Source organism: Vicia villosa, linkage group LG1 (assembly GCF_029867415.1).
Source record: "Vicia villosa cultivar HV-30 ecotype Madison, WI linkage group LG1, Vvil1.0, whole genome shotgun sequence".
In the NCBI taxonomy this organism is placed as follows: domain Eukaryota; kingdom Viridiplantae; phylum Streptophyta; class Magnoliopsida; order Fabales; family Fabaceae; genus Vicia; species Vicia villosa.
Window position 1 is genome coordinate 82,300,003 of NC_081180.1, and position 26,890 is coordinate 82,326,892.

Below are 26,890 nucleotides of genomic sequence, written 5' to 3' on the forward strand. Positions count from 1 at the left end.
ATTCATAGAAGAGTTATAAATCAGAAAGTAATTAGCAAAAATATCAGAACAAATATTGACATGACTGAGTTTCAAGCTGTGATTTATGGTGAAACATGGTGGAATATATCTTATTTGATTCAGTTTACAAATTGGTATTCGACATGAAAGCGAATGTAAGGTAATCTATTTTCCTGGAGCAACTACCAAACTACAAAACCAGTATCATTATTTATGAGGGGTATATAAGACACATCACTAACATGGCCTGCCAACCCCAGAAAAATAACTATTTTAACTATTATTACAATAGATATTTCACCATGTAAGGCCCTTCAAGTTCATATCCCAATTTTCTGTAGTAATGGCGCGTGCCAACCCCAGAAATTACACCTATCTTAGTTGATCTGTGTTCTTTCCAAGCAATCCGTTCAGCCTCCTCCATAAGAAGCGTACCATAACCCTGTTAACAATAATTTTGGTCAAAAGTAGGTCATAGAAAAGGACTTGTTTTTGGATATTATATATGACTAAAGAATTTTATATGCACTAATAATGGCTCTGCAGCTTCCATAAATCCAAAAGCAAAAAAACTCAGTAATTCCAGTCAGATAGTCTTATCCAATAGAACCGTGTGAAGATTCTTATTGATCTCACATGTCATTGATGTATTAGCATGACAGTATTACCTGGTGTTGTAGCTTGTCAGAATCCCTTCCATGAACTGGTACAGCGGTTCCATAAACATGGAGCTCACGAATAATAGAACATTTTCCCATAAGCTCTGGACAAGTAGTGTTTCGGCCACATCTTCGCAGTCTCAACAAACCAACGAGGATATCCTGTTTAATAGCAGACAGCACTACCAAAGTCATGACCGTGTTTCATCAAAAACAAAAAAATCAAATTAAATATAAGAACGGGTTTAGAGATGTCTCCTTGATTTACAATAAACAAAGAAAAATATGCACAACAGGAACAATGCCAGCTACAAACTAAGCTCACGTGAGTCATGTCTTACAACTCTTAAAAGCACAAAATGATGAAATACACAAGGATAGGCACTACATTAACAAGAGCCTGAGGGAAGAAGGGTAAAATACCTGCCGTGTATCTTCATATGACAGAAATGTTTCCCAACCTTCATTTGCTGTATAATCACGACGAACAAGTTCAACCTCCTCTGGCTTAATTTGGTGATGAATATCCTACAAAAAAATACAAAATGTCAGTTGATGCTCTAAAGTAATACCAGTACACAAAATGTCTCAAGAAACATAAATCTTTATTATACAAAATTCCCAAACGAGATTGGTTCTAGATAATCACCTGAATTCCAGCTTCTCTGGTCCGAACATCACGACATTTTAATCCCAAATCTTCCATTCTAGCTAATGCTAACTCCCTTAGATTCCCTTTCTCAACCCCAGAAGTAACCAAAGGCATCGGAATATCCCGCTGAACTCTATAAACACGTGTCCACGGAGGTACCATTGCAAGGATCCTTGCTATGATGTCCACAAGCTGTTCAGGTGGATAATTTCTATACCTACAATGATATTAACAAATAAATTGACTTTCTACATGCCTTTTTAATCCAGATTAAAATGAGATAAAAATTAAAGATTTTAAGAAAGAAACATTTGTAAGAATACATCACATTTGATAGGTACCTGCCAGTTTTCCAGAGCTCATAAAGCCCAGTTCCGCGAATTACAAGAGTGGGGTATATTTTAAGCCCATCTGCTCTAAACTTGGGACTTTCAAAAAACTCTCGGAAACTTTCCATGTCCCTTTCAACACCAACATTTGGAAGATCAGGCATCATGTGAGCAACAACCTAAAGCAAAAGCGAAAAAAGAAAGTTGCTTAATATCCAACACACATATTCAGCATAAGGAGTATATAGGAGAATAGTTTGACAAAACAAAGCTGTGACTGAAGGTACAGATTGATAAGACCGACACAAACCTTGAAACCGGCATCTTTAGCCAGGCAAAAACAATCAGCTACAGCAGCAACAGTATGTCCTCTATTAGTGTCACGGGCAACATCCTCATAGGTACTTTGAACTCCAATCTCCAATCGTGTACAACCATAAGAAAGCATCTGTCGCAAATGTGGCCCGAGACAATAATCTGGCCTCCTGAGAAATTTAAGAAATGCAAAGGTTCCAAAGTTATAATCATTGCCTTAACTATAACTATTTAACATTTACCCAAAGGTTCCACGTATATAATCATTGATATAGTCAAACACGAAATGCGTTAAAAACCTAGAAAATCATAACTAAACCACTTTATTACAACAACAAAAATATTCTTCTTTCATAAGAGAAATTCAGTGACATGAATCAAATGGCACTGTAATGTCTTCCTATGAATAATGACTAATCATGTAAACTAAATTCCATCTTAATAGCCTGATTTGTAGTTTTTCTTGGTCTCTCTCAAGTTCTAACTATATAACTAACCTCCATATGATCCATTCTTCCTATAATAGTTTCTAAAAGTGTTCTCTCCACATGTCCAAATACCACAAAAAATCCAAAGCACTACTCTATTCAAAATTTTACACAGCAAAAGCTCAAAATTTAACATTTGTTGCAACATGCAAATTATAAAACGGCAGGAAACTCACGTTTCAATTGTCATGCCAATACACTTGGTTGCACTATGCTCAGAATATGTTACCGCCTCCTCTACATTAGCAGAGGTGTGACCCGACAAAGCATCATGAAGATTCCTTATAAAGTAGTCACGGTAATCCGCCGGAAGAGACATGAAAGTTCCACCCATTAATATAAATTCAACCTGAAACCAATCAAGCACACACACAAATGCATTACAATCAACTACATTCACACATATTCCATGCACTTCGATCGTTCTATAGACGTTAATAGAGCTCCAAACCTTGTCTACACTGTGACCTAATCGCTTAAGCTGATCTATCCTACCTCTTGTCTGAACATAAGGGTTATACCTAAATCCAAACCAAACAAAAAATCATCAAATTAGCATTTATAGAATAATTTCATATAACAATTATCATTTTAATTTCAGGAAAACTAACCTCGCTCGAATTGCGCGCATACTGGTAGGTTCATAACCTGTATAAGACTGAGTACTATATTCAAAATCCGAATCAGGACCACCAGGGCAGTAAACACAAATGTTACCAGTGGTGGCAATGTGAGGACACCGATGAGGCTTGGACATGACAGCAACAACGGCGATTCCAGAAGCAGTTCGGACGGGTTTAGCTCGGAGTTTAGGGAGGAGAACCTCTCGTTCGGAGTCAGGAAGAGCGGCTATCATCTCGACGAGTTTGGGGGCGCGTGAGAGGCCGTACTTACGGCACGCCGCGGACTTGAGAGCGTTGAGATCCACTTTGTGGCCTTTGTGAGATAGGTCGACCATGGAGTTTACTATCTCTGCTATGGCTCGCACGCGTGCTTCCTCTTCGGTGAGGCCGTGGCCTTCGAAGCCTCCCTTACCTGGTCGTGGTGCCTTTCTCGCCTCTGCTACCATTGCAGCCGCCATCGAACTGCAAACACCAAATGAATCAACTGTTGAAGATTCTGCGTTGCGCTTTCTATCTGCAAAATTTTGGAGGGAAATCTGTACTCGTGATTTTTAGGTTTTAGGGTTTTGGTTGGGTTACAGTCATACTGACGAAGGAGACGCACTTTGAAAGGAACCGGAGTTTTTTATTGTTCATATTTTTCAAAAAAAAAAAATAATAATAACCAAAGTTTCGAAAAAAATTCTCAAACTAATTACTTTAAAAAAAAAATGGTCACATTGAGGACGAGCCACTCTATGTGGCGCGTGCATAAAATTGGTAAGGAGGCGTCACACTGCATGACACATGCTTCTCTGACAAGTCATGTAATGTGGCATATGTATGTGTCTGTTACAATGTAAGAGTTAAAGTATGTCTCTGTTACAATGTAAGAGTTAAAGTATGTCTCTGTTACAATGCAGGAGTCATTCAGTTTGATTCCTCAGTTGTTTTGAATTTTTTATTTTTATTTATTTTTTGATAAAAAAAATAATAAATTAAAATGAAAATAAATGATTATAATATTGCTTGAAAAATGAAATACACAACGATTGGATTTTTTTTACTGACCCCGTCCCTGTTCTCGTCTACCCAAACGCCCTCTAGTTAAACCATAATGATTCTGTATTTGTGGTATATTTTGAGTCGCTTGATGTAGAGGTGGATGTGATGTTCCCGGTACAACATTTGGATCATACAACTCCTCAATCATTTCTCCCCAGCTTACATTGCTTCCAAAGAGTTCAGTGTTCATCGTGTTGGTTGGATTAGGTTGGTAGGGTGGTTGGTAGAATTAGGATGTTGAATCGTTGGGAAAATGAAGTAATGGTTTTGTGGTGTTTGAAAGAAATGTGATGGATGGGTGTTGTAATGGTGTGATGTTTGGATGTAGATTGGTTTAGTGTTATGGTAGGATGGGGAGGTATCATATATATCATCGGTGTTATGGTAAGATGTGGTGTCAACATATTGTTGGTGGTGGTCCGGGTAAGGCTATTGGTTTTGTGTTTGTGTGTGTCGCATGAATTGTTGGCGTGTTTGGATGGATGTGGCAGCGTAAGGTTATTGGGTATGGGTGGAAGTGGTTGCGTAATGTTGTTGGGTTTGGGTGGGGTGGTGATGTTGTTGGGTTTGGTACGGTTGTGGGTTTTTGATAACACGATTTTATATCGTATATTTAGCCTAAAATCCATAGATATTTATAGCATTTTCCGTTTACTATGTTAATTTATTATGATATTACGCGTGTATTTGTTTTGTTTCAGGTTTTACACTTCAATTACGTCTATTTGCGAAAGGAAAGAAAATCGAGCTTAAATGACCAATATTTATGCTTAAAAGACGTAAATTGGGTGCTGAAGTAAAAAGGGAGTGCAATTAGGACCCAAAAGGCCCAAAAGAGCAATCCAGCCCACGAAGGAAAGCAACCCAGGCCACACTAGTAAGCAGAGACGCACGTCTCTGCCACCTCAGCAAAGGGGAGACGCACGTCTCCACCTCCCTAAAGAATCTCCACTTGAGACGCACGTCTCAAGTCAGTCAGCTGCCTCCCTGAAGAATCGGAGACGCACGTCTCCAAGTCCCAGTCAGAAAAAGGTCCCTCAATTCACGGATTCCAACTGCAAATCCCCTCCTATAAATAGGACCTGCTATCTCACTTCAATCTGTCCGATTTCCTGCCAACGAAGTGCTGCCGAAATTGTACCGAGAACCGCTTTTCATTATTCTGTTTTCATTCAACCGTTTATTTTCTCACAACGATTTCTACACTGGAAATTGTTGTGAACTTTTCGTAGATCTAGCCTTACGTTAGATTTGTCGTTTTAATTCCTTGTTTTTATTTTCTGCCATTTAAATTCCGAAGAACGATCCAGCCAAGCTGTGGTGGGAGTTCGAGTACTTCAAGATTCAATTTAATTCAGATTTATTTTAATTCAGGTTTATTATTTACCGCCTTTATTTATATTATTATTGCATGATATATTATATGCCAATTAATATGCCTATTAATATGAACCAAATTTATTTATGCATGTTTAACCATATTAATATGTCTGGCTAAATTACTAAAGGTGTCGGTATGTAAAGTAAGTTAACCGTAGGGATCCGAAATAAATTGGCTTAAATTATGTTTTATTAATTATCACTTATTTTTGGTTTATATGTCTAGTTTAATTAGTAAGTCTTAAAACCAATAGAGCGAAAGTTTGAGGGCTTAAGACGGTCAAAGGTTAAAACCAATAGAGCGAAAGTTTGAGGTCTTTAACTGGATAGTAGACATAGGACATTAGTTTTAAGGATGGCGAAAGCGTATTAAAACTAATTGGGACTTATTTATTTCCAAAAATTGTTTTTACACTCGAGCGGGATGGCGAAAGCGTACGTTAGGGATATTAGCTTGCTCCGAGTCAACAGAGCGAAAGTTTGAGATTAGGAGATTTAAATAGATAACAACCTCATAAAATAGGCATTTTATTAATTACATTGTTTCCAAAAAGCTCTTCTAAAATCTAATGGGATGGCGAAAGCGTACATTAGGATTAGGATAGTAGTCTGACTCAACAGAGCGAAAGTTTGAGACGAGGATTTTTAATCAATTGAATTAGTAAAGATTTTTAATTTGATTATGCAAAAGCCAATGGACCTTCGGATTTCCTGTAGTTAAACGAAATACATACTGATACCTGTCTCTTATTATTATTCTTTATTCTCTCACAATCACTTTCCCTTAGGAACAATCGAAATTTTAGTACTCCTAGCTTTACATAGTAACCTTAGATAACGGTAGATCGATTCATAGTCCCTGTGGATTCGATATCTTTTAAAACTACACGACACGAATGTGCACTTGCAGTTATCAGATTTATAGACACGTAAAGTCGCGATCAGTTTTGTTGTTGGGCGTATAATGCAGCTCTTTGTCGAAATTTGCAAAAACAAATTTGTAGAAACAAATTTGTAGAAACTAATGTATACCAACGCATGTAACGCATAGTTGGCAACACAACTTCTGGGTTGATTAGATCGGTTAAGACCAGGTTACGTCGGTGCCTCCATTGACGACATTGCAGCCTAGCCAAAGATCTCACATCAGCATATCCCCATTGGTCGTCTACTATTAATTGATGTAAATCCCTTAAAGATGTCGAGGGTTCTGGGATACCTTGTTGCATGTCGAACCGCAGTTTCACAAGTTGACTATGGTGCATCTCCATCGTAGTGAACTTGATATTTGTTGTTTTTGCAGTTTAAACAGCAACATCTTTAGGGTTAATTGCATGGTCATGGTTGATACAAAGATACGACCTCTAAACAAACTGTAGAGGAAATATACATTAATGAAATGTTTAGTTGCAGTACATGTTCAGGTCCAACAGGATCTAAAAGATTTTGATATTGTTCTATAGCATTTCTAGGATTTTTGTTGTAGGTCATCCCTGGAACAGACCACATATACCAAAAATTGAGAAAAATAAACATTTGTAGTTGTTTATAATTTAAAGTAACTAAATTGAATATTGTTGTAACCTTACTTTGTCACTGTTGAAGTATGTCTTAAAACTTTTGTTGATAAAGAGAAAGAGAACATGTTTTGAGATTGCCATAAATCAGAAAATAAAAAAGTAGCCGAGTTCGAGCGATTTACGGGTATCGGGTTCGGTCGGTTCAGTTCATTGATTCATTCTTTAATGTTAGAATATTTTATATTAATTTAGAAATCATATAAATTAATATAAAAAATATTATAAGATATTTATAATATTTTAAAAGATATTATAAAATACATATTTATAATATTCTAAGAGATATTATAAGATATTTATAATATTTGAGAGATTTTATAAAATTATAATAATATCTTTTACTCCAACAATTAAGGAGATATGTTTTGGGATTTGTTGTGGATTTGTTGAATTTTGGCTATTATAAATGTGCATCTCTTATGTTATTTTAGTGTGATAATTTAGAGCTTACAACAACAAGGGAGAGCGAGAGTTTAAAGACATAACATATGGTTTTAGCTACTCTCAAGGGAAACCTGAGAAATGCAAGGATTTTTGTGAAACCTTTGAAGTTATTTAAGGGAATTGGGAAACACTTATTTACACCTTGGGTATTGGTTATTCATATATTGAAGATTGAAGAGGTTAGGAAACACTTGGGTAAAAAATAGGGCTAATTTTTTGGCGCCATTAGGGTTGTTCTTGGGAACGTGAAGGCAAAGACTATTTTCTTGTAACTCATCTATAATCTCTTGTAACAACTTTCTGAGTATAATGAATTGAAAAGCTGCTCTCTCTCCCAGAGTAGACCGTTTGATCGAACTGGGTAATCAAACCTTCATCTTTTTCTTGCCTTATCATGTTATATTATCTGTGTACGAATTATTATTGTTGTAGACCATTTATTTTGGTTGCTACTATTTTTTCCCTCGCAAATTGATACTGAATTTTGTCGTAATTCACAACAAGATTTACAATAAGTGATGCGTGGAGCAAAGAGGTACTGTTTACAAATGAGCATCATGGTTATATGGGAGATCGAAATTTTTTCCACTAACAACGAATACGAGTTATGGAAAATTAAGATGCAAGCAATTTTAATTCAAGAGAAGTGTATCGATTCTTTGAAGAGTGAAATATTGATGCCTGTAGGGCTTACACATGCACAGAAGACCGATATGTTGGATAAGGCTAGGAGTGCCATTTCTTGTGCCTCGGAGATAAAGTTTTAAGAGAAGTCGCCAGGTAGTAAACTGCAGTTGCTATGTGAGCAAAACTTGAATAATTGTATATGAAAAAGTCTTTAGCTCATAGGTTGTATGTGAAATAGCAACTATATTCATTTCAAATGGTGAAGAAAAAATCCACAATTGAGCAACATACAGAATTTCACAAGATTATTAATGATCATGAGAATATTGAAGTGAAGATTGATGATGAGGACAAAGATTTGCTCCTGTTGAGTTTATTACCCAGATTCTTTGAGCACTTTAAGGATGTCCTTCTTTATGGTAAGAAAGGTACTATTACTTTGGATGAAGTCCAAACGGTGGTGAAATCCAAAGAATTTTCAAAGTCGAAAGATTTGAAGATTGAAGATAGTGGTGAAGGCTTAAATGTGTCAAGAGGAGGAGGTGAGTATAAAGGGATGTCCAAATCAAAGAGGTATGACAAGTTAGAGGTAGAATGTTTTAATTGTCAAAAAATTGGTCACTTTAAAAGGGATTGTCTTGAGAGAAAGGGCAATACAGATTTTGTTCAAGCTGCAGTTGCCTTGGGTGAGGAAAGTTATGTGGATGCTAATGCACTAGTAGTATCGAGTTTGGAAACTGAAGATAGCTGGGTCATTGACTCATGTTGCTCTTATCGCATGTGTCCAAGAATATAATACTTTGAAACTTTAAAGATGGTGCAAGGTGGAGTAGTTCGCCTTGGTGATAATAAAGCATGCAAAGTTCATGGTATTGGTACGGTCAGATTTAAAATGTTTGAGGATCGTCAACTTCTTATTCAGAATGTGAGGTATGTTCCAGAACTCAAGCGAAATTCGTTATTATAATTATGTTTGATGATCTAGGCTTTGTATTAGAGTGGAACATGGAGTGTTGAAGATTTCACGTGATGAATTTATTAATGCTAAAGGGTCTAAAATATGTGGTCTATATATTTTAGAAGGTTCAAATGTTGTTATTCATTAATCGTTAACTAGTGGAGGTTTTCATGACAAGGAAGAACTATGAGATTTGGGTTTAAGGCGTTATGAATGCCTTGAGAAAGTTTCAGAGAAGTATAATGAATTTTGCAGAAAACAAGGGATATAAATGCATGTTACCGCTGAGTTGTTATTGAGTTTTTGGGGAAGAGCTAGGGTTAAAACAACTTACTTGGTTGGTAGAGGGAGATTAGTGAAAAGCAAAGGAAAAACCTGGTAGAAACTAAAATGGCGAAAACTCAGTTTGAGATGGAGTTTCCTACTATGGATACAAGTAGTAGTGATGGAACTGTTACATAGATCTCTGATTATCATTTGACTCAAGATAAGGTAAGGAGGGTTATTGTAGCATCTCAAAGGGACGGTTATGCTAGCCTTTGGATATTATGTTTTTAATATGGCTGAAGAACTGCAAAATAAGAGAAGAAAAACCTTCAGGGAGGCATTTGAAAACAGGTGAAGTCAAGGGTGGTTGAAAAATCATACTTGTAGGCTAATTAAATTACGTAGGAATAAAAGGGTAATTGGAAACAAGTGGATGTAAGTGGCAAGATCAAGATTCAAGGGTTGTTTGGATTTAATCAAAGTTATTGATTAGAGTTTCAACATGGTAGAGAGCAACAATATTGTTGATGATTAAATTGGTATCAACACGGTTTAAAGTCAAGGTGGAGACTTTTGAAGTATGCCTTAAAACCTTTGTTGATGAATAGAAAGAAAACATGTTTTAAGATTGCTAGAAATCTGAAAGTCAAAAAGTAGTCTGATCCGAGCGATTTACGAATATCAAATTCGGTCGATTCGGTTCATTGATGAATGTTATAATATTTTATATTAATTTCAAAATCATATAAATTAATATAGAAATATATTATAAGATATTTATAATATTTTAAAATATATTATAAGATATATATTTATAATACTCTAAAAGATATTATAAGATATATATGTATATATATATATATATATATATGTGTGTGTGTGTGTGTGTGTGTGTGTGTGTGTGTGTGTGTGTGTGTGTGTGTGTGTGTGTGTGTGTGTGTGTGTGTGTGTGTGTGTGTGTGTGTGTGTGTGTGTGTGTGTGTGTGTGTGTGTGTTTATAATAGTCTAAGAGATATTATAACATATTTATAATATTTGAGAGATATTATAAGATTATAATAATATCTTTTATTCTAACAATTAAGGAAATATGTTTTGAGAATTGTTGGATTTTGGCTATTATAAAATGTATCTCTTTTGTTATTTTAGTGTGACAATCTCAGAGCTTACAGCAACAAGGGAGAACAAGGGTTTAAAGACATAGCATATGGTTTTGGCTATTCTCAAGGGAACTCTTAGAACGGAAATGGTTTTTAGGAAACCTTTGGATTGTCTAAGGAAATTGAGAAACACTTATTTACACCTTGAGTTTGAGTTATTCATATATTGAAGATTTGAGAGGTTGTGAAACACTTGGGTAGAAAATAAGGTTAATTTTTGGGCGCCTTCAGGGTAGTTCTTGGGAACGTGAAGGAAAAGGATATTTTCTTGTAACTCATTTGTAATCTCTTATAACAATTTTCTGAGTACAGTGAATTGGAGAGCTGCTCTCTCCCCCAGAGTAAATCGTTTGATCGAACTGGAAAAACAAATATTCGTATTTTTCTCGCCTTATTCTATTATATTATTTGTGTACGAAATTATTATTGTTGTAGACCATTTATTTTAGTTGCTGCTATTCTTGCCTCACAAATTGACATTGAATTTTGTCGTAATTCACAACAAGATTCACAACAATCGCGTAGGGGAAGGTGAAGGGTCGGGTGTTGCGGTGGGGCGAGTATGGGCATTCTCGACCAACTCCAAGTTTGAAGATAAAGCGTAGGAATAAAGCAAACAAGTACCATTCACTTCATTTTTACACAATGAACTATATAGATGGGCCAATACAGCTGAACCCTAACTATACGTGTTTACTTTTTTGAAATCTCTTAACAAAGGTAAATACATTAGATTTACAGTATTACAAGTTGTTTCAAGAAATAAGAAGTGACTAAATAATACCATAATATAACACCGAGCTTTCATTATTTTTTCATCCTCGGTAGAATTATCTGTTAATGTCATTCCTTTATAATGATCCCTAAGTTGTTTGAGATTGATACCTTGGCCCCGAGTTCTTGATCCTGGGTCAACTAAAGGAGCACCCAAAAGTTCTTCGCATATGGTGTTCCCTTGGTTGACACGACCATTAACAGCCATACCATCAATTGGTAGACCGAATAACATGTACACGTCCCATAAGGTGACAGTACTTTTGCCGCATGGAAGATGAAACACGTGTGTTTCAGGTCTCCATCTTTCAACCAATGCGAGAATGAATTTATAATCAACATGATAATTGAATATGTTGAGTAAAGGACCAAAACCGATATGTTGAATATGTGACTGAAACCTTGAGCCAATCAGAGCGTGACACCTCGCCTAGCCGTTGGAATTTTATTTTCTTTTACTTTTTAATTCATTTAACTTCTCCAATTTATTTTAAATAGCTACCTTAACCTTTTTAATTCCTTTTTTTTCTTCAAAATTCACAAAAATTATTTTCTATCACATATGGTTTTTTCTTCAGAATTTTAAAATGTTTTTTTTGTCATTTATTCAATATTTTATCTTTATTTTATTTGATTTTAAACTATTTTATCTCCATGATTTTAAAACATTTTTTAGTCTAATTTTTTGGATAATGATAGTTGAAGTTTTTTTGACTTTCCATAATTTTTGTGGATATTTATTTGATGTTTTTATATCTCTTTGGTATTTTCTCTTTTATTTACATTTAAAAACCTTTTAAAAGTTGTTGTATCATGTTTTTTAATTATATTTCAATCGGACTTTGGATTGGTATTATTTGATTGATCAAACTTTCTTTATTTCAAATCTATCATAAATTATCATTTGATCATTTTTGGTATTTTGGGTTGAAGACAAGTTTATCTCAAGGTATCATGAAGAAGAATGATTGAAGTAATGATTTAACCCCCTTGCCTTAGTGCATGACCCTCTCTTCTTTTTCTTTTCTTTTGTTTCATTTTGACTTGTGTTACATTGTTTTAGGAGTATTATAGTTGTATCATTTCTCTAAGATGTATGACACATAAATTCTTATTGATCGGCCTCAGATAGGTGTCACTTCTACATAAGTCCACTTACGATTGCTTAACATAGCGCCAAGTCTTTACCAATTTGATTAATTCTATCATTAACATTCATAATGACCATTAATTGTACTGACTCTTAAGATTTACTTTTATGCCTTTACTTTTCTGCACTTTACTTTATGTCTTTTACTTTTATGCAATTTACATTTCAAGTCATTTCTCATTCATGTCATTTTACTTTCTTGCTCTTTACTTTTATGTTTTTTCCCTTTGCCCATTGGGCTTTTATTTTCTTTCTTTTCTTATTTAAAAGATTCAAAAAATTAATAAAGGCAAAACCCTAAAAAAACTTGGTTCTAATCTTGGACTATTGGTTACTATCATTTTCTTGAGGAGTTATGGACTTTGAACTTTGGACTTAGTCCTTGTTACTTTCCCTTTGCTTGGAATGCTTACTTGATACTTAATGATCTGTTAGTTCCATGGTTTTAGGATTGACAACATTTTTTCCAAAACATGGTTCTTGAGAGATGCTGAGCAAGATATCGTAACATCTTGATTATACTTTTACAATAGAGTTTAAGCTGATATTGAAGACAAATGTTCTAACAGATGTCATGACATTCTGAACCAGAACATTAGTACAAGCTGTTTTAAATCTTGACAGATTTGATTTGATTTTGTGATATTTCTTTTATATATATATCTTAATAATACTCGCAGATCAAGAAGATTTAATATGGAACTAAAGAATCAAATCTCCAATAGAATTAAAGTTTCTAAAATTGAATGATTAGACAATATAGAAAACTTGAAGATTTGTTCCAAGATTAGAAGAGATTTCTCTGCAAACTTGTTGCAGTTCTTAGTGTGTGCATCAAGTAATATTTGGGCATAGGTTTTGAAGCCCATGGACTACTAAAGACTATATCAAGAGAACCCTAACCCAATGCATGAACAACTTACACAATTATAAAATTGGGGGAAGTCTTGGGTCTGAAGTTTTGAGAGTCTTTCATGTAGGTGCAAGTCACCCTTGTATCTTTTGATACTTGTGGTAGACCTTATGTTCTCACTCAGAAGCCTTTAGGTAATGATTTTAGTGTTGTTCTCACTCTTAAAGCTTTTAAGCATAGAGTTGAGTTTTGTTCTTGATTGGAGCTTTTAAGCTAGATCAAACATTATTCTTACTCGAAGTTGTGAAGCAAGACTGAGTGTTTTTACTGGAAGAGTAATCTTCTTTAATCACAAGTTTGTGATTTGTTTTGTAACTAGGATATGACTTGTTTTGAAATAACAAATGGGATTGAGAATGTTTATCACTGCAGTGATTGGAGGTGTGATGTCGATTTCTCATATCTAGATGTTGATTTCTAGGTAGAAGTTGCATTGGATAGGGATTGGGGGAGAAGTTGTAAACTGATACTTTTTAGGTTTTGAATTAATACTTCTAATAGTGGATTTCCTTCATGGCTTGGTAGCCCCCATATTAGGTGTTTTGCACTGAACTAGGTTAACAATTCTCTGTGTTATTTACCATTTTGCATTCTTTTCTGTTTGGTAAATATGTGTTATGTCACCAGATGATGTCAAGACATTTGTCCTGACATTATGTTTTATTTTGAGACATTGGTTTTAACTTGTAATTTATGCTGGTTATCTTTCTGTGATTTATCTTTCTGCAAAAGTTACAGGTGGATGCTATTATTCTGTATTAGGAGCATATGTCACAACATCTTTCTTGATGTCATGTTCTGATGTTGGAACATCAATATGAACATGTTGACCCTGTACCCGAGAATTTCATGATCAATCTGATTCTTAGACTTTCATCTGATACTGGAGAATTCATTTGGGGCTTTGGAATTCATTTGATACCTTGAGCTTTCATCTGAGGATTTAATAATCATCTGCTTGCTTGTGTGCTTTGCTTACTTGTGGCAAAATCAAAGGAAATGGAATGTTCATCTTGACAAAGTCAAATGCTAGCTCCATCTTGTGATTAGATTTTTCTTTTCTTATCTTTTATCTTTTTCAAAATCTTCTTCTTTCAAACTTCAAATCATTTTCTCAATAAACCTTGACTTTGTCAAGTGATATCAAATATTTTTTTTAATAAATGCTAAAGCACTTAAGCATATTCAAATTCTTTTCAAAACTTTTAAGAAAGACAAACCCCATCAAACTTCTTTTTGTCCCTTTGTGCACTTTTTCTTTTAAATTCTTTTCACAAAAGATTGGATGATTAAGTTTATTCTTGAGATGATGCAAACACCTATACTTATACAAGATGTTGTGAAGTGATTGACATTTTCCACTTGAATGTTGAGATATGCTTGTTGATTAAATCCAAGTAATGTTCTCTATATAAAGATGATGCAAATGCTCAATTTCTCATACTTGTGGATATATGGTTGAGTTTTCCACTCGAATATGACGAAATGTCTTTTCTATTAAAATCAATCAAACGAACATCCGTGTTTCTTTTTAAGCAGAACTACAAATGATCTGACTTCCCTATTACAACAAAGTAAAATCAGACTCCTAGACACAAGGGTCCCACTAGGCGTGCAAATTTGTTTACCTTGGATTTTGGTAAACAACCGCTAGTCTTCCAAAATTGATATTTCGGTTACTTACAGAATCAACTAGATTGATCACATGACAATATATGCATATTTTTCTTAAGTTTTCTTAAAAATGAACACTCTAACAAAGATTGTTAAGACAATGCAAAGACGATTTATAAAAAGTACATGAAGATAAAGTAATTTTGACTAAGACTTAAATGGAACAAAAATGACGTTAATATAAATAGTTTGATACTGAATAAAAATATGGCGCTTCATACATACATATTATTCCAAACTCTTTTCTCAATTCGCTAGATGCTTTGAGTATTGTGAGTTTTGATACAAATTGAACACACATAAATCTAACACTAAGATCTCCTATTTATACTACTTCGGCAATAACGATAACATACGATAATTTCTCCTGAAAATGACACATTCTCGCTTGCATGAACTTCGCCCTCCCTAGACTTCCATGCGTCTTTTCGAAGAAAACTGATAAGGCCAAAAATCAATTATTTAGTCAGGTCATTCGACGAGACACTTGCAGTGTTGTAGTCGAAGACACATTTTTTTCATAAAGTTGAAAAAATCAATAAGTCCCTTAAACACCACAACGTACTCCCTCTGACTATTATTATAAACAAATATTCTCTTTTTAGATTTATTGAATAATGAATGTATTTGATCTTTTATAAATCTAAAAAGAGAATATTTGCTTATAATTCAGGGCGGAAGGAATACATAAGAACTTCAACAAACTTAAGGCTGAAAAATCTATCAAAGTCTAATGAAACTCTCAACCATCTCAAAATCACATTAATTTTCAATTGTCATTCCCAAAACTCTGATAGTTTTAGTGTGTGGAAAATACCAGCTAGCAGAGAGATTATATACTTTAAATAGCCATTATACATTTAGAAAAATATCTAAGCACTCTTTTGGCAAAAAGTAAAAATGTCTTAGAATGTTTTTGAAATCAAAATCAAAATTATAATATGATGACTAGGTTCAATGAACTCCTCTTACACGACTAATATTCGCTCCTTTCATATTCAATCACCACTCCCTAGTTAAAACCTCTGCAGTATAAAGTCAAATAAACATTCTAAATTTTCATTTTCATTTTCATTTCTGCATTCAAACCACGCTACCATGTCTAATTTCTCCGAGTTCCAACCATTGAACGAGAACACACTCATTGAATACATAAAATCCATCCCTGCACTTTCATCCAAACTTAACAACAATTTCTCCCACATTTCCGTTAAAGAAGTCGGCGATGGCAACCTCAATTTCGTCTTCATTGTTTCCAACTCCACCGGTTCCCTCGTCATCAAACAGGTTTGACACTCGTGATTACGTTTAATTTATTTATTTTTTAAAATTATTACCTATATGGTTGTGTCAGTACGGTGTCGTGTCTGGTGTCCGTGTCGGTGTTTCTTTGATCTTTATGTTTCAATTAATAGTGGATTGTATTGTTTTAGGCTCTTCCGTATGTTCGTTGCATAGGAGAATCATGGCCGATGACGAAAGAGAGAGCTTACTTTGAGTCGTTGGCTTTGAAAGAAGAGGGGAAACTGTGTCCGGAACATGTACCGGAGGTTTATCATTTTGATCGGGTTATGTCTTTGATTGGTATGCGGTATTTGGAGCCACCGCATATAATTCTCAGGAAAGGCTTGATTGCTGGTGTTGAGTATCCTTTGTTGGCCGAACATATTTCGGATTTCATGGCCAACACGCTCTTTTTTACTTCTCTGCTTTTTCGTTCTACTACCGAGCATAAACGGGATGGTATGAACTTTCTCTTTTCAAGTGTTGTTTATTGTTTGAAAGTACTATAGTTTGTTATGTGATAGTTTGTCTGAAATTTGATTGAGCTGATTGTGGTTATTTAAATTTGATTTGTATTGGAAACATTGGTTGCGTTGGATTGCTAAGACTAGACAATATTAGGGAGAGTGTTGGGTAGTTCATATAGTAGAAAATATACTTTGGTAGTTTGAGTATGTAATAGAGAGAAGATATGTAGATTTTATGGTAAGGAGAGTAGATCAGATGGAGAGGAGTCGTCTCGTTAAGGCAGCTCAGTTGGTAGTTGTGTAGGGACATTAGGTGCAGGAGTGCGAGTTCGAACACACGACATCCCACTTGTTTATCTTTAATAAGGTGAACTCCATCTACTAGGCAACTCAACTAAAAAAAAGATGAAGAGGAGTCAAACAACTAGAGGTAGAGGAATGATGACCTAGGAAAACTATAAGAGAAGTTATTAAGCAATATCTCGAGATTAACAATTTGAATAACAACATGGTCTTGGATAGAACACTATGGCAGAAGTTGATCCATGTAGCCGATCCCACTTAGTGAGATAAGGCTTGGATGCTGCTGTTGTATTGAAAACATTGGATCCCTTATGGTGTTTGTCACTTAATTAAACACGCTGGTATTACCTTAAGACATGTTGCCATTAGCCTTAATTTATGGTGACTTCACGCAGTTGCCGAATTTTGCGGGAATGTGGAGTTATGCAGGCTCACCGAGCAGGTCGTTTTTTCTGACCCATATAAAGTTTCTGAATATAATCGCTGGACTTCCCCTGATCTTGATCGCGATGCTGAGGCTGTTCGGGAAGACAATCTACTGAAGCTTGAAGTTGCTGAGCTGAAATCAAAGTATAATGACTCACTTTTTCTTCCTTTAATGCGACAGTTTTATTGTTTGGATTTTGTTGATGAGAATTTATGTTCATTTAGGTTCTGTGAGAGGGCTCAGGCACTAATACACGGAGATCTACACTCTGGTTCAGTGATGGTTACTCGTGAATCAACTCAAGTTATTGATCCGGAATTTGCATTTTATGGACCAATGGGTTTTGACATTGGAGCATACCTGGGAAACTTAATTCTGGCTTACTATTCTCAAGACGGACATGGTGATCAAGCAAACGATCGAAAAGTAGGTCTTAGTCTGCTGTTAACTGAACTAGCATCGTAGTGTTTATCTATTGTTGTATGTTATGTTCATCTAATTTGCTATGTTGTTTTCTTTAAGTTGAATTTCTGTATTGCATTGAAAGGTGAATGAGATACAACATTTGACATTTAAACGGCATTTCTTAATAATTGTTGGGGAAAACTAATTATTAGGAGGAAAGAGTATTGTTCCTTGTCTAATAAACAGAATGTTATGCAGGGATATAAGGAATGGATTCTTAAGTCAATCGAAGACACTTGGAATCTTTTCCACGATAAATTCATTGGACTTTGGGAAAAGCATAGAAATGGTGCTGGCGAGGCATATCTTCCAGCAATCTATAACAATCCTGAGGTTCAGCTGCTCGTACAGAAGAAATACATGACAGATTTGTTTCATGATAGTCTTGGATTTGGTGCTGCTAAAATGATAAGGTGACACCTCCCCTTAATTATTTTGTTTCCTTTTGTAACAAAAGCCATAGGATGAGGTTGTGATAATCATTTTCACTATAATACTATAGAATTTCTGTCTGTATATGATTTATGGGTTAAAAATACAATCAGTAGTTATAGAGAAAGAATGAAGTAGTTTCCATTGTAGAAAAAATGATAGTGTCTCATCTAAGATGATTTATGTATGTATACATATGGGGTGCTGGTGTCCATAAACTACATTCTAGTATACAAGTATGATCATCACGTCCTTGTCTTATAACTATTTGAGTGATTTTTGTTTTCTTATAATTGATTTTGAAATAAGCTTGTCTTCCTCGAGAGTATTTGAATTCCTTTGATTGTATCCAGAGCCAGTCAAGATAACTTTCATTCATGTTCAGTTGGGGTTAGTCAAGAGAAAATTACCGTACTCTGATCTTAGTTGAGCAACATGAGTTGGGGTTGCACGAGTTTATTTGCATAGTTCATGTTCGTAAAAGAACAGGAAGGTGTCATGACTAAGACTAACTCTTCCATTTCAATTATTTGATACACAGGAGAATTGTTGGCGTGGCACATGTTGAGGATCTTGAATCCATTGCTGATGCTGGTAAGCGAGCAACCTGTGAACGGAGGGCACTTAATTTCGCTAAGACGATTCTCAAAGAAAGAAGAAAATTTGAGAGCATTTCTGAAATTGTCTCGGCAATTCAGCAGTTTTAGGCGTGACACGGTTTTGCTATATCAACAACTTTACCATCATCATTTATCTGCTTTCCAGTATACCGTTCTTAGATTTTGGTCAAGTGAGTACTACTTGTTACCTGCTACCAGTACAATTTCCCAGCCTCTCATGATAAGAAACTAAAAAATTTATTCACTATACATAATTTGACGGGAATTTTATGTGGTTTATTTAAGGTTCTATTCGAAATTTTTTTAATTATGAAACTCAATTATGAGTATGAAGAATAAGGTGTTCTATTCGAAGTTTTTTTAATTATGAAACTCAATTATGAGTATGAAGGATAAGGTGCTGCTTCTACTGATTCAGTATTGTAATTTCAATGCCGATGGATATAAATAATAATATATTTTACTTAACATTTAATGGTTGGGGTAAAGTTGTGTTGCTACTGATTTTCCCTTTAGGTTAACACAACTTTGTTCTGATATTACAGATGTATTACATGTTTTCTTATTAGCACCAGCTATGGTTTCCTTAGTTAGTGTTATTCTTATACATGGCTTTGTAGTCACTCCACAGCTGAGAAACTGGCTTCCCTAGCAAGTCATTAAAGTAATTCTCACTAAAACCCGTCTTCAGTTTTGCGTTCAAATCCGCCACAAACCCGTTTTTGATATTTTCACAGTACCGTTTTCATCCCACTCCAATATATGAGCCATTTTAATATTTTATGGTATATCAACCCAATAACCTCTTTTTTGATATCTCAACGGTACCTCTCAATGTAGCCTGTTGCAATATGAACCACATTGTTGATAGTAAATGTAATTCCGAAAATGTTTTTGACAGTTACACTGACTTTTTCAGCACTTTTGGTGTAAGTGTTATTGTTATGTTGAATGAGTTTCTGTATGAATTCTGCGGCTGAGTTGAGTGTTTGCTTGACATATTCTGCACCTACTTCTTTGTCGAAATGTGTAGCGCCAGTGCTGGCTCCGGCGCTGTTGGACACAGCATATTCAATTACCTCAGTGCAGTTAGCAGCTGTTAGAGTTAGTAGAAACTAGAAAGAACAGAACATGCTAAGGTGTTGTTGATCCATTGTTGTTGTATTTTGCAAGAGATCATTTGAGGTGTTTTTATTGAAGTTTGGAGAGTTGTGCTTGTGCAGTTGTGAAATTGAAATAGCAGGGAATAAGGGGGTGTTAGGAGCATGCCATATATCCAAGGTAGTCAGACTCGAGATCCTACACAAGATCGTGTAGGCATAACAAGACCGTAAGTCGGAGGATCGTAACACGGATCGTAAGATCCTACAAATACTCTCTTGAATGCTAATAAGGTTGACCTGAAGTCAGAGTCAAAGTCAATAATCTGCATATATCAATAATACTTTCTAGATAGCTAATAAATTAACTTATACTATAAGTATGAATATATATAATTTCAGATAATCTTTATTACACAAATATAACGACAAAAAGTCACTTATCATACATTTAATTATTAAGCAACTTCATAATTAATTAAGCTATATTGCCATACTTTGCCTTATACTCTGTCCATAACTGATCAACTGTCTTCCCCAAAAGCTGAGAAAAGAAATCATCACTATAACCACTCTTCATCAACTTATTCAACTCTGCCACAAACCCATTTCTTAAACTATCACAATAATCCAAAAAACGAGCTGTAACATCATAACCATGATCCCATTTATCACCCTGTCCATCTTTAACCCAATGACTTGGTGCAAAATTTGCTTTCAATCTCACATAATCTGCTATACCTTCAATCAATCCACCATTTGCTTGACCATTTCCATTCCACTGCCAAACATGTGTCATTTCATGGTACAAAACTCCTGTAATTTCGTTTTTCACGTCACCGTTGTAGCCGTTAATATATCTTGCACTAACATGAATTTCGTTGTTGCTTGTAAACGCAACTCCGTCCATGTCGTCGATGAATAAACTTAGGGGTGTTCATGGGTTGGTTTGGGTTGAATTTAGCCAAAACCATGACCCAACTCGTACATGGTACATTGGTTTGGGTGAGGAAAAATAACCACCCACAATATCATTGGGTTGGTTTGGGTAAAACCACAAATTTATGGGTTGGATTGGGTTGGGTAATGGGTTACCCAATATTATTTTTCCTTATATAATTATTAATAATATGTTACATTTTTTTCTTAATAAATAGCTTAACATATTACAGTTGTTTTTTTAAACATCAAATGTCAAAATGTATAACGAAATTTATCATAAACATATATTTGTAAAAACCAAAGTTACATTAGTAAAACCTAGAATTGCATAAAATACTAGCAATTTATTAGAATTAACATCAAAATAATCAAAATGTGGCATCCTAAATAAGTTGAAATCACCAATCGTTAGTTGGTCCAGTGGTGATTGGCGCTGGACTTGGTAGGGAGAACCACGGTTCGATCCCCCGCAACTGCGATCGGGAGGGGGATGGAACCACTTGATGTCAGAACTCGCCCCCGAACCGGACTAAACCGGTGGTATAAAGCCAAAAAAAAAAATTGAAATCATTACTTACTAAATAAAAGATGTTCAAAAAGTTGAAATTGAAGCAAACAAAATTAAAAACATCAAAGTCGTTGTCAAATTACAAAAAAAAGAGAAAAAAATATAGTCACTCAATAACCCATGGGTTTTGTGGGTTGGGTGTGGTTTTACCCATAACCCAATTATTTTGAATGGGTTTTCATTTTTGAAAACCGTATTCACCCAATAACCCGACCCAACCCACTTTTTTGGATCGGTTTGGGTGAGTTTTACTGGGTTTATTGGGTTTACCCAACCCATGAACACCCCTAAATAAACTAACCTTTTGAACGTCTTTTTGGTCGGTAGGGTTTTCTTCTTGAAATACTTTCCATATGAATTGTGTCGCAGAGTCTAGGGTTTGTGTCGCGTATTCATCTCCTATTTGATCACGGAATCGAACTCCACCTGCAATAACAATTCTCATTATTTAACATATATTTTTTGTCAAAAAAAAAACATATATTTTTTATTAATGATTTCTATGGAGAATAGTAATAATACCTGTAGTAGAGAGAGCAGTGTTGGTAACAGTGTAATCAACTGCTTGAATTCCATGTATAATAGCAAGGAGTGCTAAGAAAGAACAAAGGACATGCATGATTGTGGTTATGTCTAGAGCTCTTAGATTAATTTCTAGTGAAGAATGAGCTTGTGGTTTAGTGCACTAGAATTAGTGCTTTATATAGGAAAAAAAAGTAAGTAAGTGGTTACAGCTTTTATGATGTATCACAATACTATTTTTCAACATGTTGAATTTTCTAAGCAATTGCGGTCACAATACTCGTGACCAAGTCATAAAAACCATAAAATTCGAAGTAAAGGAAAGAGGGAAGCTTCGTGTACATAATATTTGTTTTATTTCCATGATACTCTAATGTGAAGTAAGTGTGATTTTTATCTTATTCAATTTTATTCAATTGATGACATGTTTGGCATGAAGTATCTCCTTAATATAGGAGTGAATGACCAATAATCTATCAAAATTTTATTCCTTCCATTTTTTATTATAAGTCGTTTTAAAAAAAAATAAATATAAATCATTTTATAATTTCAATGAAGAATTAATAATATTTTTTTATTATATCCTTAAATATTTATTATTTTCTTAACATATAATAAAAAAATAATATTTTTTTATTTTTATTATAAAATTGAATAAAATTGAATAAAAAAATATATGTTAAGAAAATAATAAATATTTAAGGATATAATAAAAAAATATTATTAATTCTTCATGTTGAAAAATTAATATAAATCATTTTATAATTTCAATGAAGAATTAATAATATTTTTTTATTATATCCTTAAATATTTATTATTTTCTTAACATATATCAAAAGTCCAAAACGACTACTAATAAAAAATGGTGGTAATATCCGTTAATTTAATTTAATTATGTTTTTATCACACTCAAATGTACTTTATTATTTAAGTAGAGTAAAATTTATTTGGGACTAAAATCGAGAAAAAGATAAAATAGGGGGACTAAAGTTGTAATTAAGCCAATTTATTTTTGAGAGTACCAATAAACTAAGTTTGAGGTAGAATAGAAATAAAAGAGATTTTTGAAGTTTTACATACCATTAAAAATAAAAAATATTTTGAAATACACATACCATTAAAACAATAAGCTTAGCTACATTATTTGATTTTTTATTTTATTTTATTTTTAACTTTTTGGTGTCCATACAAAATTTTTAATTTAGAATTTTGGTTAAAATTTCTCTTCAATTAATTTTGAGTCCTTGAAAATTAGTTTTACCGGGTCAATTCTCACCTAACGACATCTAAGAATTTGAATGTTTTTAACTTCAGTGCAAAAAAGTCAATTGAAACTCATAATGGATCGGCTTCTAACTTATTTTTCGTTCGTCCTGTCATCTCTTTGATTTGTTCTACTTTTCCTTGCAACCATGAGCGTATGGGCAGGGTTGAACAATAGTATAATAATGAGGCAAATGGTCATGCACTAAGTGTAAAATAGTATTATGCTGTCATCAAATATAAATTTAACATTAAGTCAATTTATATAATTAATTTAAAATTTATAGTCTGATGTGGCGAGATACATAATGGTGATTGATAGTAAAAACTATTATACATTGTCGGTGCATATCACATTTTCTCTAATAATATTATATTCATGTATCAATTTCTTTTTAGATAAAAATGTTCATTAGATAGAACGGATCTTACAAAAAAAATTATAGAATGTAAAAAAATATACAAAAAATAAGAGAAATGCTTTTTCCACCCTTATGATTTCTCTCACACCACTGTCAAAAGACTAGAATGTCTCTAGCATTTGGAGATGTATCTTCAAATGCATATTTTTCATGTATAACTGAAGTAAAAGAAGCCCTTAATATGTAAAAAATTGATTTGAAGATTCATTTTCGTATGAATAAAATGGTACTCCCTCTATCTAAAAATAAGTGTCTTTTTAGCCATAAAAAGTTGTCTAAAAAATAATAGTCTCTTTACTTTTCCAAAACAACATTAACTAACTTTTACTAACTTTACCCCTTATTTACACTCTTTTCAAATCATGATAATATATAACAACCAATAATAATTAAGGGTAACTTTGTAAAAATATTATCTTTATTGACTCAATCATTACTTTTCTTAATCTTTCTGTAACAACCTTAAACGACATTTATTTTGAGACGGGGGGGGGGGGGGTATTTCAGAGATGTTTCTCCAAAATGTCCCTTAGTTCATTAGTCAACGAGCAATCCGGAAATGCATCTTTGAAATTCTGTCTGGTAGATCAAAGCAGAAACAATAATGGCAGAATGAAATTCAAATAACTTAAATTAACTCTAAAATAAACATTATATAGATAAATATTACATAAATTTAACATTACATGCTATTAAAAATACGTAGTTTAGGTCGTTGCAACATTCTTATAATATTGTTGACTGATCTTTAAATCGTCACATCCACTTCAATCGGATCCTTTGTTGAGTAATGGTAAAAAGTTCTCCACGTCACCTTTAATTCATCGCCTGTCTTCAGTTCAAGCAATGTGAATTATAGCTTCCATTCGTTGTCTATCGAGGGTGAACGATACTCGAGCTTGATAACTCTCTGATTTTCTGGATATTATAGGAGAGTGTTCAGTTTGATTTTCAGATCGATGAGAAGTATGTCCATGCAGATCTGAAATTGAAGTAGGGTGTTGGGCCATTGAAATACACAAAAGCAAGATGAAGATATGTTGACATTCTGATTTTTGTAAAAAAAAAAAAAGGATTGTGAGAACCTATTTATAGAACTTGTAGAGCAATAAAGATGAAGATACATGATCATTTCTGAATGAAAGACTCCGGAGATACATCTCTCGATCTGCCTTATTTTTCAAAAAATAAGGGCCACTTCAGAGTTGCATCTTTGAATGATCCCCTGTTTTGTTTTTTAATAAACAAAGAAAAATTTGAAGATGCATCTTCAGATTCACCCAAAAGTTATGCAGAAAACATAACCATAATAATGCAGGGTAGAAATTCAAAAACAAAAGTTATCCACAAAATATCACCCAATTCTATAACATTATGTGATGCGTTACTTACAAAATATCACCCAAATCTAGGCTACACATTACATGTACTACTTTATAAATGAAGCAACATACTACATATGCCTCACTTTCTATCTGAATTTATCTCTTCCCTGAGCTATTTACTTTTTTAGTTTTATTTTTATTTTTGTTGCATTTCCATCTATCTGATATCTTGTTTTTCGATGCTTTTATCTTTTTTGTTTTGTTTTACAAACGTATTTTAAACTTGGATTTTGCCAAATATTTTTTATTTGGATATAGTTTTTCAAACCCAAACAATTCACCTTTCTCTTGTGTTTGGAGTATCCTTTCCAACACTCTTGGACCTATTTTTTGAGACCGGTTAAGATCATGAAAGAACTACTCCTATCGAGCAGATTATGCCTTGTCATATACCAAGGAAAATTGATCAATCTGGCCACATGAAGAATGCATTTTTCTAGAGCCTTCCGAAGCCCTAAAGGTCATAAGTCGGCTGAAAATTTAACATATGCCTCAAGCACCAAGGAGTAACATTTTAAAGTAGTTAAAGGAAAAGGGTGAATATTGAGGGAAATATTCTTGGAAAATCTTCTGCAACTTCTATGGAAATTTGCTTCCCCGCCAAGAGTGACATGTCCTTCTTGTGTCTCTTAGTGGATGACGAGGTGATTGGTTCCATAATTCTTTGTCATCTTCATTGTAGAGAATGGTAACATTATTAGAGGGATGTATATTAGAAAGACCAATATTAAGATAGCCATTGGTGGAAGGCCTATTAGTAGAAGGACGAACACAGAAGGATTCTACTTTATGGTCCAAATTTGTTCTCATTATATTCCCGATAACCATGCCAGTCGTAAAAAGAACAAAAATGTCAATAAATAATATGTATGAGGAAAATCAAATAACATGACAATATAACATACCTAACATAATCAAATGTTCTTTCTCCATGTCATCAACTTACATGGAGTATTGGTGACATATATTATCTCATGTGAAGCCACAATCATAGGAGAAAACACTATGTATCGCCACATAAAGCTAATGGGAAAAAGTGAAAAAAGTTTTGAAAACATGAATGAAAAGGTCAAAAGTAACCAAACATTGATTTGACAAGAGAATTCCTGCTGTAATTTAAACACAATAAAGACTAAGATATGAGGTTTCACTTTTAAGGTATGCACACAAGTGTTAGAAACCCATTATGTTAGCCTCAGAAGAAGGATAAATTTACAAAATATATAAAAATATACTTTCCAACATATGACATTCGAACATAGTGAAGGGAAATAGGATCCCATATTTTTGAAAAGTAACATTGTGCATGAGAAAATTACATACAAAGTGCCAACCAACTAAATAGTTCTCTACAACAGGGATAAAGACAACACATTTGGTCGGCTTCATTCAGTTGAGGGTTAAACGAGTGTGTCACAATTGGATCAGAATAAATATGTCGCAAGACATATGACAAACAAGATCTATAACATCCCTCAAGCATTCCATTCAATAAGGCACATCAAGACCTCCTGAGGGACATCGAGGAAATTTATCCATAATAACCTGTCCAAAAAAAGGCTAGACCATGGTAAAATTCAACCCACTTTTTCATTTCCCTTAACTAAACAAGGCTAACAATCACATTATTTGATTCTTCAACCAAAATATAAT

At 34.0% G+C, this 26,890-nt stretch overlaps 3 protein-coding genes across 3 annotated transcripts; 1 reads left to right on the top strand and 2 right to left on the bottom strand.

The window, feature by feature from the left end:
- Positions 1 to 61: 61 nt before the first annotated feature.
- LOC131643350 (elongator complex protein 3) lies at positions 62 to 3,702 on the bottom strand. The gene is made up of 9 exons (XM_058913548.1): positions 3,055 to 3,702; positions 2,895 to 2,964; positions 2,620 to 2,792; positions 1,951 to 2,125; positions 1,653 to 1,819; positions 1,309 to 1,528; positions 1,083 to 1,187; positions 669 to 821; positions 62 to 442 (listed from the first exon to the last, which is right to left on the bottom strand). The coding sequence occupies exons 1-9, from the start codon at positions 3,522 to 3,524 to the stop codon at positions 284 to 286; spliced, it is 1,692 nt and encodes a 563-aa protein (XP_058769531.1). The 5' UTR covers positions 3,525 to 3,702; the 3' UTR covers positions 62 to 283.
- Positions 3,703 to 16,018: 12,316 nt separating this feature from the next.
- LOC131643352 (methylthioribose kinase-like) lies at positions 16,019 to 19,300 on the top strand. Its single transcript, XM_058913550.1, has 6 exons — positions 16,019 to 16,324; positions 16,471 to 16,780; positions 17,487 to 17,661; positions 17,743 to 17,944; positions 18,182 to 18,396; positions 18,957 to 19,300. Exons 1-6 carry the CDS (start codon positions 16,136 to 16,138, stop codon positions 19,120 to 19,122), a joined length of 1,257 nt encoding a protein of 418 aa, XP_058769533.1. The 5' UTR covers positions 16,019 to 16,135; the 3' UTR covers positions 19,123 to 19,300.
- A 130-nt stretch (positions 19,301 to 19,430) lies between these two features.
- LOC131643354 (uncharacterized) lies at positions 19,431 to 22,325 on the bottom strand. The gene is made up of 3 exons (XM_058913551.1): positions 22,168 to 22,325; positions 21,936 to 22,071; positions 19,431 to 21,055 (listed from the first exon to the last, which is right to left on the bottom strand). The coding sequence occupies exons 1-3, from the start codon at positions 22,262 to 22,264 to the stop codon at positions 20,614 to 20,616; spliced, it is 675 nt and encodes a 224-aa protein (XP_058769534.1). The 5' UTR covers positions 22,265 to 22,325; the 3' UTR covers positions 19,431 to 20,613.
- Positions 22,326 to 26,890: the final 4,565 nt, after the last annotated feature.

Excerpts from the sequence above, each read along its gene's own strand:
- LOC131643352 (XM_058913550.1), top strand. The coding sequence starts at position 16,136 with ATGTCTAATTTCTCCGAGTTCCAACCATTGAACGAGAACACACTCATT. Across the intron at positions 17,662-17,742 it reads GTTGCTGAGCTGAAATCAAA|GTTCTGTGAGAGGGCTCAGG; the intron begins GTATAATGACTC and ends ATGTTCATTTAG. Across the intron at positions 18,397-18,956 it reads GGTGCTGCTAAAATGATAAG|GAGAATTGTTGGCGTGGCAC; the intron begins GTGACACCTCCC and ends TTTGATACACAG.
- LOC131643354 (XM_058913551.1), bottom strand. The coding sequence starts at position 22,264 with ATGCATGTCCTTTGTTCTTTCTTAGCACTCCTTGCTATTATACATGGA. Across the intron at positions 22,072-22,167 it reads CACTGCTCTCTCTACTACAG|GTGGAGTTCGATTCCGTGAT; the intron begins GTATTATTACTA and ends TTGTTATTGCAG. Across the intron at positions 21,056-21,935 it reads GTTCAAAAGGTTAGTTTATT|CATCGACGACATGGACGGAG; the intron begins TAGGGGTGTTCA and ends CCTAAGTTTATT.
- LOC131643350 (XM_058913548.1), bottom strand. The coding sequence starts at position 3,524 with ATGGCGGCTGCAATGGTAGCAGAGGCGAGAAAGGCACCACGACCAGGT. Across the intron at positions 2,126-2,619 it reads ATTGGCATGACAATTGAAAC|GAGGCCAGATTATTGTCTCG; the intron begins GTGAGTTTCCTG and ends TAAATTTCTCAG. Across the intron at positions 822-1,082 it reads CATATGAAGATACACGGCAG|GATATCCTCGTTGGTTTGTT; the intron begins GTATTTTACCCT and ends GCTATTAAACAG.